The sequence below is a fragment of the Cinclus cinclus genome, chromosome 11 (assembly GCF_963662255.1).
Source record: "Cinclus cinclus chromosome 11, bCinCin1.1, whole genome shotgun sequence".
Lineage (NCBI taxonomy): Eukaryota > Metazoa > Chordata > Aves > Passeriformes > Cinclidae > Cinclus > Cinclus cinclus.
Window position 1 is genome coordinate 8,044,320 of NC_085056.1, and position 11,682 is coordinate 8,056,001.

Consider the following 11,682-nt stretch of genomic DNA (forward strand, 5'->3'; position numbering starts at 1 on the left):
CTAGTGGAGGAGCAGAATCCCCTCCCTTGGCGAGCTGCTCAGGCTGCTGGAATTTAAGCCAAAGATATGGTGGGGCTGCCCACACAGTTTATTATGTATTGGTGGAGTAAGGAAGGACCATGGAGTTCACCTAGGGCTGGGTCTGCAAAGTCCTCCCAGGCTGCCACCCAGATACTGGCTCCAGGTGCCATGCTCCCAGCCATACCAGAGCCATACTGGACCCATAACAGGTGCTACACTATCTCCCAAGGCCGCGGTGGCAAGGCCAGCGGAAGCGGGGAGGCACCCAGGGGTGCATATAAGGGCTGCCCAGCAGGTGTGTCCTCACAAGTGGCAATGGCTCTGCTGTGGGTGTTGAGCTGCGTGGCGCTGGCGGGCTTTGCCCATGCCGCCCTCCCTGAGAGTGCGTGGGGTCGTGGGGCTGGGCAGGGCGGGCTCGGGGCTCGGGCAGGTGGGAGCGGTGGGGAGGGGACATGGGGCCGGGGCGGTCGGAGCCGCCGTTCCACGGTCACCTGTACCCCACAGACTGCGGCGTGCCCGCTATCACACCCGTCATCCGTGGCTACAACCGCATTGTCAACGGGGAGCCGGCGGTGGCAGGGTCATGGCCATGGCAGGTGTCCCTGCAGGTGAGAGCCCGAGGCGGGCCGGGGGCAGGAGTGGGTGCCGTGATGGGGGGACAGGCACGGAGCACGCCGGTGCCGAGTGCCGGGTGCCGGGTGCTGAGGGCAGCTCTCCCCACCAGCGCTACAACGGCTTCCACTTCTGCGGCGGGTCCCTGATCAGCGAGGACTGGGTGGTCACCGCTGCCCACTGCGGCGTCAGGTAGGCACCGGCTCTGCTGCCGGCTGGGCACGGGCCCAGGGTGCCCAGGGAACCCCCTGTCCCCGTGTCGTTGCCCCGTGCTCAGTGCCTGCCTGTGCTCAGGAAAACCGACACCGTGGTGGTGGGCGCCTACGACCAGGACGCACCCGGCCCTGACCAGCAGAAACTGAAGATCGAGAAGGTACCTGCGGGGCGGCCTCCATGCGCCTGTGAGATCCCACGGTCGCCACAGGCAGCCTGGGGGCTTACGTCCAGGTCCCCCTTGTCCTGGGCTTTTTGTTCCTGAGGAGTCCTGGTTCCCCTTATCCGGAGGGTCGGGGATCCCTGGGGTGTCCATGGTGTGCCACATCCCTGCACTGCAATCCCCTGGCGTGTCCCGTGCTCCCACTCATCCTTCACATCAGTTCCCCTGGATGTCTCCATGCTCCCAGGAACTCTCCAGGGACAGGGGTTCAGGCCTCAGGGTCCATTTCATCCCCGCAGGAGATGTGAGCTGGGATGTCCCTGCTCCCCTGCGCCCCAGGGACTGGGCCCTGCAACTCAGACACCCTGCCATCACGGGAGACCCACAGGAGCCATCCCCAGGGTCCCCACTGGTTCCCGAGGTCCCCCGTGATCCCTGTGCCCAGTGCCCGACACCCTGGCAGAGGGTGCAGGTGCTGAGAGCAGTGTTGCCTGCTTCAGGTCTTCAAGAACCCCAAGTTCAACATGCTGACCATCCACGACGACATCACCCTGATCAAACTGGCCACTCCGGCGCAGCTGTCGGATCGCGTGTCCCCCGTCTGCCTGCCCAAGGCCACTGACGAATTCCCAGGAGGAACGACCTGCGTCACCACGGGCTGGGGGCTCACTGACTCCAGCGGTAACTGCACTTTCTTGTCCCCATCCCCACTCCCGTCCCCTGCCTCATCCAAATCGCCATCCTTGTCCGCTGTCTTCCCTGTCCCCTTGCTCACCCATAGGGGTCCAGTCCCTGGCCTCATCTGAGTCATAATGCTCCTGCCAATCTCCCATCCAGATCCGTGGAGATTCAAATTTGAATCTGAATCCCCACCCAATTTCCATATCCCCATCTTCATCCCAGTCCCATTCCTCATCCCCATCACCAATCCCCAGTCCTGACCCAGTCGCGTTCCGATCTCCCCCATCATCACGGTCCTGTCCCCCTCGTGCCCCCCTCCCCGTCCCAGCCCTCTCCCCTCTCCTGCTACGCTCCCGGTGCCGGTGCCGGCGCTGGCGCTGACGCGCCCCGCTCCCCGCAGCCTCGCACACGCCGGCGGTGCTGCAGCAGGTGGCTCTGCCCCTGCTGACCAACGACCAGTGCAAGGAGTTCTGGGGCTTCCGCATCCGCGACGTGATGGTCTGTGCCGGCGCCGACGGAGCCTCTTCCTGCATGGTACGTGCCCCCGGCCCCCGCCGCCCCCGGCGGCCCCGGGCCCCGCCCCGGCGCTCACCCGCTGCTCCGTGCAGGGCGACTCCGGCGGCCCGCTGGTGTGCCAGAAGGACGGCGCCTGGAACCTGGTGGGCATCGTCTCCTGGGGCAGCAGCACCTGCGACACCCAAACGCCCGGCGTGTACGCCCGCGTCACTAAGCTCCGCGACTGGATCGACTCCATCCTGGAGGCCAACTGAGGCCTGCAATAAACGCTGCCACCCCCTGAGCACTGTGTCCTTGTCACCGTGGCGGGACGGACGGGAGCGGGGAGCGGGGCACGGGTCAGGCGGGTGGCCGGGTGACAGCCGGCTGAGGATGGGGGCGTGCGGTGGGCTGGGGTCAGTTCTCTGGGCATGAGAGAGACACATGTCCAGGAGGGCTGAGAGGCGTGGGGACACGTGGCTGGGAATGGGGACAGATGGACGTGGGGACATGGTGACTCCTGGGCCTGAATGGGGACACCGGGCTGCACACGGGAACAGAGGGACAGGGTGTCATGGGGACCCCTGAGTAGGAATGGGGACAGATGGGCAGGGAGCCATGGTGAGTCCGGTCTGGGAGGGGAGGAGCACGGGGACATACGGTCTCCTGTGGGGCCGTGGACCCCTGAGCAGCTGCGAGGATACTTGAGCAGGCATGGGGACACAGCTGCGAGGATAGGAGCCATGGTGAATGCAGCGGCTCCGCTCAGGCAGGGGACAGCATGGGAACATGACCACGGGCACCGGTGGGACGCAGGTGCCTCCAGCAGGGACACACTCGCGTGTGGCTGGAGCCACCTTAAGGTGTCAGTGCAGGGGAGGGCAGTGTCCTGGTCCCGTGCAGTTCCCATGTTGCCGTTCTTGTTCCCTTGCGACATGGCCCTGCGGAGGGTGCTGGCGCTGGGGGCGGCCCTGGGGCGCCGCAGCTGCTGCTCCAAGGTGGGGCCGGGGCTCCGAAGGGCACTCGGGTCCTGACCTGGCCCCTTGGCCTCGTGCCCTCGGCCCATGGCCGCGCTCACACCCTCCCCAGTGCAGCCCTGACGGGTCCTCGTTGTTCCCCCCGCAGCCCTCGCTGCCCCCTGACTTCGTGGAGGCCCTGAGGGCCGTGGTTGGGGCTCCCAATGTCTCCACGGCCCCAGCAGTGCGGGAGCAGCACGGCCACGATGAATCCATGCATCCGTGAGTGCCCCTGGAGCTGGGAGCAGCGGGAGGGGCCTGGACACGGGAAGGGTTGTAGGGAAAGGGAAAGGTCTGGGGATGGGAAATATTTGGGTGGACCAGGGGCCATGGGGAAGGCAAGGGGCGTGTGACAAGTCCCAGGCGGGGGAAGAGCCGTGGGGAGGGTCAAGTGGTTAAGTCAGTTGGTCAGTGGTGCTGCCTGTCCCCCAGCTGTGCCCCGCCGGACGCCGTGGTGTGGCCCCAGGCGGTGGGGCAGGTGCAGGAGCTGGCAGCCCTCTGTCACCGCTGCCGTGTGCCCATGGTGCCCTTCGGCACCGGTACTGGCCTGGAAGGAGGTGTCAATGCTGTGCAGGTATTGGCTCCCCCGGCACCTCTGATCCCCCGGGGGCTCTCGGTGCCTGGCCGTGCCCAGAGCCCATGGTGGCGTGGCCCCAGGTGGTGCCTCTGTGCCAGGGCGGTGTCTGCTTTGACCTGAGCCGCATGGATGCCATCACGGAGCTGAGCCTCGAGGACTTTTCGGTGACAGTGGAGCCTGGAGTCACCCGCAAAGCCCTCAACAAACACCTGCGTGGCACCGGGCTCTGGTTTCCTGTCGGTACCGTGGGCATGAGAGGGGTTATAGGGCTGGAGGTGTCCGCAATGGAGGGGCTGGGGATGAGGACACACGTGAGGATCTGTGGACTGTACATAGGTGTGCTGTGATTCTAGCACAGTAGGAGAGGAGTCTCTAGGACTGAGGGTGCCATGGTTCTCCTGAGGTCCTGGAAAGGATGCATAGCTAGCACCAGGACTGCTGGGCTTCAGGGGGCTATCATGCTCTCTGCCACACCAAACCCACAGCTGCTATGGTCACCTTGGCCTCTAGCATGGTGCTGTTAGGGACACTCACCCCAGAGTGGTTCAGGGCTCACATAGCCCCAGTGCCCTGCACTGCCACCCCTGATTTCCCCCCACCCCTCTTAGGCCCATGCCTTGTGTCCCATTAATGCATTGTGCACCTCCACTCTCCAAAGGCTAGGAGCTCTTTTAGGACAGGATCTCGCCAGCCCTTCCACAGGGCCTCTCCCTCCTCCAGGCAGGCACACACAGATACCCAGGAGATAAGGGGTGTTTCTAGGCAAATCTTTATACTGCTGAGGGTCTGGGGCCATGTTTTGGAGGGTGCTGCTACTTGGTAGCTTTGGGAACCAGCAGAAGCTTCCCCTGTGTTCAAAGGCACCAATTTCAGTTCACGTTTCGGTTACAGCTGGTACTGTAGCACAACCCGAGACATGAGAACGCACAGGTTAGCCTGTTCCTGCCCCAGCAGCTACCCCCCACCCCTTACTCCCCTGGGGACCCCTCTCCCCAGTCTCCAGCACAAAAAGGGACATTACGACCCATCTCTGTCACACTGTCCCACCATCACAGGGGATGGCTTCCACACCATTAGAATTTCCTGGCCCCCATGAAGTCCTCCCACAAGTAGAGCTGCCACAGCATCACAAAGGGCATCTCACACTGCATCTCAAATTGCCAGGCACATCCCTGCCTCACCAGGAACATGGCCCCATGCCCTTCAGCCCACAACGGGCTGCTAGTTTTGTATGGGCAGAGGACAGCAGGGCAGGAGTGGACATAGATCCACCTCCCAGCTTTGCTTCATTACGGGCACAGCTCAAACCACTTCCTGGCCCCTAGACAGAGGGAGAAGGAAGGGATATGATGTCTGCAGCCCCTCACCTCTGTTCCCACAGAGCCCCAGCCCCCCGGTGTGCGTGGGAGTCTCTATGTACATGTCTGCTTACACCGGGCGGAGAGGACTTGCATGGAGGGAAATGCATGTCTGGGGAAGAGTGGGAGCCAGAGAGAGGGGAGAGTGGCCCTGAGGCCATCACATGGCTGCCAACTGGCCCAGCACCATCCTGAACTGCTGCGTGCTGTTGGCGAGGTCCTTGACACGCTCCACCATGTCCTTGGAGGCAGCAGGAGATGGGTAGTGGAGGGCAGCCGCCTTGGTGGTCATCACAATCTCCTTGAGCATCTCACAGAGGAGGTTGCTGTAGTGCATCACCTTGTGCTGGACATCCTGGGCCTTGGCCTGGCGGGACAGCGTGTCTCCAATGAAGACAAGCTTATGGGCGCTGAGGATGACAAACTTGCTGTGGGCCACAAAGATCTTGGGAGGTTGGTTGGTGCTGACAGCAGTGAAGAAGGCATCGACAGCATTGGTGAGCGTGGTGAGGTTGGTTTCGCACTGCTCCAGGTAGAAGAGGAGGAGCTGGCGGTCAGCAGGACACAGTGTCCCACTGCCCCGGGCGGGGCTGTAGTGCTTGGGGGGGCTCCAGTTGGACAGGTCATTGTCAATGGGGCGCGTCACCTCCTGCTCCAGCCGCTCAAACTGCTTCAGCTGTGGGAGAGACATATGTGGGGCAGGGTGGCCATTGAGCCAGTACCTGCTTCCCTCCGTGGAGCCACCAGCACAGGTGACATGGCCACCAGCCCCAGGGAACACAGTGAGGGACAGTGCCAGCCCCAGGACAGCCATGCCAGGCTCATCTCCAGGGTCAAGGTGCCTACACCCCTCTTCCCCATCATAGCACTGCTATGGAGGGAAAGGGAGAATGCACCATGGGAACATCCAAGGGAAGAGGGCTGTGGTCAGACCAGCAGCAGAGGTTACAAGGGAAGCATGACATGGGGCTCTGCATGTCCCAAGCGCTGTGTGCAGCAGTGCCCACCTGCCTGCCCCAGTGCCCTTACCTGCTGGTGCTCCAGCTGATCCTTACTCTGCCGGATGATATTGCCTTTCTCCAGCAGCTCCTTCTGGGTCTTCTCAAACTCCTCCTTGCCCTGCAGGAGCATGACATGGAAAGGGTCAGCAACATCAGCCTTGCCAGAGAGCCCCCACCTGCCCTGGGACAACCCTGTGCCACACAGCTCTCAAGCTGGAGGGTAAGAGCAAAACACAAGTGGAGGCAGAGCTGTCTAATCCCCCCTGTGCCAGGGAGCCACTACCTTACACATTCCCTGTGGAAAGCAGGCCCCATATCCATGCCCACCTGGAGATGGACATAGTCATAATCCTCCATCCAGCCGCTCTCACTGTTCTCATAGGGCCCATCAGGTGACTCTTGGGCCAGCAACTTGGGAGGGGAGGGCAGGGGCCGGGACTGGATGCTGCTGGCCTTGTCGGAGGGGTGAGGGGGCCCATGGCCACCACTCTCCACCGCTGGCTTTGTCCGTTTGAAGAGAAGGGAGGCATTGCCATGCAGGAAAGAAGCCAACTGCTTGGTGTCATCAGGAACACCACGAGAGTGCATGATGAAGTGCTCCAAGTCATCTGTGCCCGGCTTGCTGCTGGCCAGAGCACTGGGGGCCCAGTGGCAAGCATCCAGCGCTTGTCCATGCCGTGCCAGGGCTTGGTAGACCTCCTCCATCTTCTGCAGCTGCTTGCTGAGCTTGGTGTAGAGGGAGCGGTCGGAGGCCTGGGCAGCATTGCCCACTGCCCCCCGGGCAAACTCCAGCAGATCCCGGAGGGCTGTCCGGACACCCTCGGCTGCCCCACGGATGTTAGCAGCGTTCACCTCCATGTGCTCAGGGCTGCGCCAGTTGGTGCTGATAAAGGACATGAGGTAGGAGACAGCGCTGCTGATGCCACTCTGGAGCTTGGCCAGCGTCTCCATGGCGGCATCCAAGTCCAGGGAGAACTCCTTGCCAGCTCCCTTAGCTGACTCCTTCACAGGCACCACGTCCAGCGAGGATGTGGAGATGTTGCTGCGGGTGCTGCCTGTGCTGGAGGCCGAGAGGCGCTTGCCATCAGCGCCCTTGGCCTCACGGTCTACTTGTGGTGGGACATCGTAGATGTACTCGCCCTCCGTGTCCACAGAGCCCTTGCCTGGGGCGTGCAGGTCCCGGGGCACATCGTACACCTCTTGGGAAGTGAAGGTGGATCCCCCCAGCTTCTTGAGGCTGGGGGGCACATCATAAATTTCATGGGAGAGTGGAAGCTCAGGAGCACCTTTCCCAGCTGCCGGGGGCACATCGTAGACATCCTCTGGCAAGCAGGGGTCCTGCTGGGCCAGGATGAGGGGGTGGCGGGAGGCATCGAAGGCTTTCTGCTTGGCAAAGGCAGGGGGCACATCGTAGGTCTCCTCCCGCACTGGGCCATCTGGCACATCCTTGCTCACTGAGGGGGGGACATCGTACACCTGCAAGGGCAGAGCAGTGGCACTGTCAGCATTGCTGGGAGAGCTGGCCTGGGGCAGGTGTGGAGGCACAGGTTGGCTGCCCCAAGCTGTGGGGCATGCAAGTGCCAGCATTGGGCATGCAAGATGGCACTTGGTGGGCACCAGATGAAACCATGTACCCCCAAGGGTGCCCCTGCCCTTTGGGACAGGAATCAAAAAATCCTAGAGCAGTCCAGGTAGGAAGGGACTTTGAAAGATCATCTGGTCCAACTTCATCCCCCGGATGTGAACATCCAGCAATCCATTACTTGGCATTGTGAAATCCTCCAGTGCCAAGGACATCACCACATCTCTGGAGAGACTGACCTAGTAAATTCTTCTCCCGGTAAAAATCTGTTTGTTATTCTTACATAAAGAAGCTGGGAGCCTCCCAGCAGCACTTACAGTTTGGTGCAGGTTCTTCTCCACGCTGGGGGGCACATCGTAGATCTCCTGGCCCGGGTCCTGCCCATTGGGACCCTTCACTGCCATGGGAGGGGTGTCATAGACCTGGGGGGGGAGACACAGGATGATGTGTCAGATGGTGCAGTGGCCCACCTCCTCTCAGGGACCAGATGGGAACAGTGGAGGTGCTCAGAAGTAGCACCAAGATCCATAAAGTACAATTTTGGGTGCAATTTAGCCTGGCATGGATCTCCAGCTGTGACAGATCATCTCCCATTATAAGGACGGAGCCAGAGATTTCCCCTTGACATCCCAAGCAGCCTCACCTCCTGGCTAAACTGGCTTGGGACCCCTCCTCGGACAGGTGGCACATCATAGATCTCCTGGGAGCCTGTGGAGACGAGGTGGCGAGGGAAATCATACTCAACCTGCTCACCCTTGGGGGAGTCATAGACATACACCTGGCCCACACGGGTGGGCACCAGCACCTGGAAAGAAGGAAAAGACACGATGTGGGCACCACCAAGCATCTCCCACTTGCCATCATTCCCCCCAAAACCCAGCAACGGGGTCAGAGAGAGGATGGCTACTGGATTCCATACTCGATTTCCTGGGATTAGGGTCTGCCTGGTGCCACGGGAGGGCGCTCCCCGGCTGAGTGTGCAGCGATGCCGGGGACGGGATGATATCACCGGTTATTTATAGCGGCAATAGAGTCTCAGCGAGAGACAAAGCCCGGCCGGCACAGCCGTGGCGTGCAGAAAGCAACGGCTGATCCAGGCGAGGGCTGGGGTCTGCCAACGCCTGGAGATCCCAGCCACAGCTCCATGCCTGAATGGGTCATTTCACAGTGACTCCAGAATGGAGAATAACCAAACCCAGAGGGTAATGACACCCTGCCCAACCGCTACCAAGGAGGGCTGAGGTGTTGGGCTGGTTCTTCCTTTTTGGATGTTCCTTGTGCCCTGGCTGTGATTTGGCAGCTCCCTCCCCTCACTGGCTGCGTCCCAGGGGTATGAGTTGGAGTAGCCTTCCCAGAAAACACGATACTGAAAGTACCTCATTCCTTTTCCGCGGGATGACGTGCCAGGGTAGGGGCAGAGCCAGAAGGCTGGTGTCTGGGATGGAGCCGTTAGGCTCCATGCTGAGGACAGCCTGGAGGCTCACCATTGCCTCACCAGTGTACCTAGCAAGTACTGGCAGGCTGCCTGGCACAGTTGGGAAACCCTGGCACTGCCTGTCTGTTCCCGTGTGCGCTCCCAGGAGGAACAAAACCTCACAGGATTGTGCTGGGTACCACAGCTACTTCCACAGCTCCAGAACCTGGCATCCCAAAACAGCTCTTGGGTTACCAACACTCTATGCCCATACTGAACACACTGCCATGCCTGTCACACCAGCAGAACCCACACAAGAGACCACAAGGACCAGAGTGCTGAATGCTGTACCAGCCCCAAGAGGGGTAGCTCACAACAACCAGGGCACCTCAGCCATTGCAGGGACTCTCCCAGTGCACCCACTCCTGCCAGCAGTGTAGGCAAGGATTCCCGCACAACCCCAGCAATGGGCACATGGGCTGCCTGCCCCAAGAGTAGCAACTTGAGAAGCCCAAGCTGGTGCCACCCAATCACACACACGGGCCACAGAGCACCCAACAAACACAACACACTCCCCCACTCCAGTCTCCCCATCCTACCTTTCCCTGGGGCTTGTGCCCTTCCCAGCTTCTCATGTCCAGTGATGGTGGCACCTGGTAGATTTCTTGAGACTGACCAGCTGAGGGAGGAACCTGGTAGACATCCTGGGGGGGAGTGGCAGAGCCCCCTGGGTATGCCTCTGCTGCCTGGCCCAGGGAGGGGGGCACCTGGTAGATTTCCTGGCCGGAACTGGGAAAGGTGTGGGGAGGTGCCTGCTTTGGGTAGGTGGAAGGCTGTTTAGCTGGGGCAGGAGGAAACTGTCCAGTGGGCGCCGAGCCCGGGTACAGACCCTGCTGTCCCTTGTTGGGGACTGGCATCAGGTAGACATTGTCCCCTTGGGGGGCATAAGCAGGGTGCATGGGTGTGTACTGCGAGGCAGGCGACAGCGGGGTGTAGCCCCCTTGGTGGTGGAAGGGCAAAGCCGGCTGGGGTACCGATGGCTGCGGCGATGCCTGCCCCTGTGCCGGGCCAGGCGCTTGCTGCTGCGGCTGCTTCTTGTCGTACATCCCCACGAGGATCTTGAGGCGGTTCCCGGGAACGATGCCCTGCCGGCCATGGAGCGAACAGAGCCACCAGCCGTCCAGCCCCTGCGTGTTGCGCTCCAGCACCGTCATGATGTCGCCCTTGCGGAAGGAGAGCTCGTCCGGGGACTCGGCCACGTTGTCGTACAGCGCCTTGGCCAGCACGTTCTGGAAGAGAGCCCCGCGCCGGGGTGGTGAGCCGGGGCCCGCCGGCCGGTGGGGCGTCATCCCAGCGGGCGGCAGCTCAGCACCGGGACGGAGCCCCGCAGGCCGGGGGCTTCTTCGCGCGGTTCCCGCCAGCTGGATCTCCCCGTTCCGGCCACCGCGGGATTCCTCGCTGGAGTAAAACCCACCCTTCCCAGAGATGGTGCTGGGAAGGGGCCGGGCCCTTCCGCCTCCCCGGTTTCGGGGGGCCTCCTCTACCTTTCCCGCCCCTTCCCTCCGCCAACTGGGAGGAAGTGCCGGGGCGGTGAGTCAGCCGTAGCTGTGGCCGTCGCACGGCACCCCTCGCCGGCCCCAGGCCCCATTCCACCCCGCGGGGTCCCCGAGCCGAGCCACGGCGGCACCTGCCAGCGCTGCTCGGGGCCGTGGCGGCCGGACAGGTCGCGGCCCGCCCAGGATGGCAGGGCCGGACTCCCGGCTGTCCCGCGGCCCTGCCCGATGCGGGTGCCGCCCACCCGGTGGGGTGGAGGCCTGAGGAGGTCCCTGGCCCCGTTGGGCCACCCGCGAATCGCGCAGCGCCCTGACCCGCCGGGACGGAGGCGGGGAACAGGCAAGGCCCGGCCGCCACGGAGCGGGGGAGCTCGGCCAAGGTCACGTCAGTGGGATCGGCCGCACAGGAGAAGCCCTGCCCGGGCCGAGCGGTGAGGGGGCTGCGGCCTTCCTCCTCGTCCTCTTCGTCCTCCAACGGGGCCCCCAGGCAGCCGTTCCCCCGCGCCCTACCTGTCCCCGCACACACCCCCACGTCCTCCCCCGTGTCCCCGCTCACCAGGTAGTTCATCTTCCCGCGGGGCCGCTCCGGCCGCAGCGTAGGCGGCGGGCCGGGTGCGGGGCCGAGGGCCGGGCCGGGCCGGGCCGGGGGCGGCGGGGCCGGGGCGCGCGGGCGGCGGCGGCGCCGTAGGGATCGTTATAGCGCCGCGCGCGCCCGGCCCGGCCGCTCCGCCCGCCCCCATTGGCTGCGCCCGCCAGGGGGGCGTGGCCCAGGGAAGGGGCGGGGCCTACAGCGAGGGGCGGGGCGGGCGCGGGGGTTGTGACGGGTGCGCGACACGCGTGTAAAGGGAGTGAAACGGGATGTGACACGGGGCAAGGGGTGTGACCAACCGCGACAAAGGGTAAAGTGAGCGAACAGGCGTGCAACAGCTGTGCACGGAAGGGTGTGCAACAGGTGTTGTAGTGGGCCTGTACTTGGTGTGCAACAAAGGCTATATG

The 11,682-nt window shown here is 63.1% G+C and overlaps 2 protein-coding genes across 5 annotated transcripts; one reads left to right on the forward strand and one right to left on the reverse strand.

The window, feature by feature from the left end:
• Positions 1 to 336: 336 nt before the first annotated feature.
• On the forward strand, positions 337 to 2,460 carry LOC134048425 (chymotrypsinogen 2-like). Of its 2 annotated transcripts, none has more exons than XM_062500171.1 (7): positions 337 to 412; positions 526 to 629; positions 746 to 825; positions 928 to 1,006; positions 1,510 to 1,690; positions 2,091 to 2,224; positions 2,299 to 2,460. In XM_062500171.1, exons 1-7 carry the CDS (start codon positions 337 to 339, stop codon positions 2,458 to 2,460), a joined length of 816 nt encoding a protein of 271 aa, XP_062356155.1. The 2 variants fall into 2 exon arrangements, with proteins under 2 accessions (XP_062356155.1, XP_062356156.1); XM_062500172.1 differs by having other exon boundaries at positions 337 to 403.
• A 2,836-nt stretch (positions 2,461 to 5,296) lies between these two features.
• BCAR1 (BCAR1 scaffold protein, Cas family member) lies at positions 5,297 to 11,254 on the reverse strand. Of its 3 annotated transcripts, none has more exons than XM_062499945.1 (7): positions 11,243 to 11,254; positions 9,733 to 10,422; positions 8,363 to 8,524; positions 8,037 to 8,141; positions 6,465 to 7,613; positions 6,166 to 6,255; positions 5,297 to 5,812 (listed from the first exon to the last, which is right to left on the reverse strand). In XM_062499945.1, the coding sequence occupies exons 1-7, from the start codon at positions 11,252 to 11,254 to the stop codon at positions 5,297 to 5,299; spliced, it is 2,724 nt and encodes a 907-aa protein (XP_062355929.1). The 3 variants fall into 3 exon arrangements, with proteins under 3 accessions (XP_062355929.1, XP_062355928.1, XP_062355927.1); XM_062499944.1 differs by having other exon boundaries at positions 6,465 to 7,647; positions 8,020 to 8,141; XM_062499943.1 differs by lacking the exon at positions 11,243 to 11,254 and having other exon boundaries at positions 9,733 to 10,482.
• Between the last annotated feature and the right edge of the window lie 428 nt (positions 11,255 to 11,682).

What these genes read in the sequence shown, in the direction of transcription:
- LOC134048425 (XM_062500171.1), top strand. Translation starts at nt 337, where the DNA reads ATGGCTCTGCTGTGGGTGTTGAGCTGCGTGGCGCTGGCGGGCTTTGCC. An exon ending in GCTGCCCACTGCGGCGTCAG is followed by an intron (nt 826 to 927) that starts GTAGGCACCGGC and finishes GCCTGTGCTCAG; the next exon opens with GAAAACCGACACCGTGGTGG. An exon ending in AGAAACTGAAGATCGAGAAG is followed by an intron (nt 1,007 to 1,509) that starts GTACCTGCGGGG and finishes TGCCTGCTTCAG; the next exon opens with GTCTTCAAGAACCCCAAGTT.
- BCAR1 (XM_062499944.1), bottom strand. An exon ending in CAAGCCAGTTTAGCCAGGAG is followed by an intron (nt 8,142 to 8,362) that starts GTGAGGCTGCTT and finishes CTCCCCCCCCAG; the next exon opens with GTCTATGACACCCCTCCCAT. An exon ending in ATGACTATGTCCATCTCCAG is followed by an intron (nt 6,256 to 6,464) that starts GTGGGCATGGAT and finishes ATGCTCCTGCAG; the next exon opens with GGCAAGGAGGAGTTTGAGAA.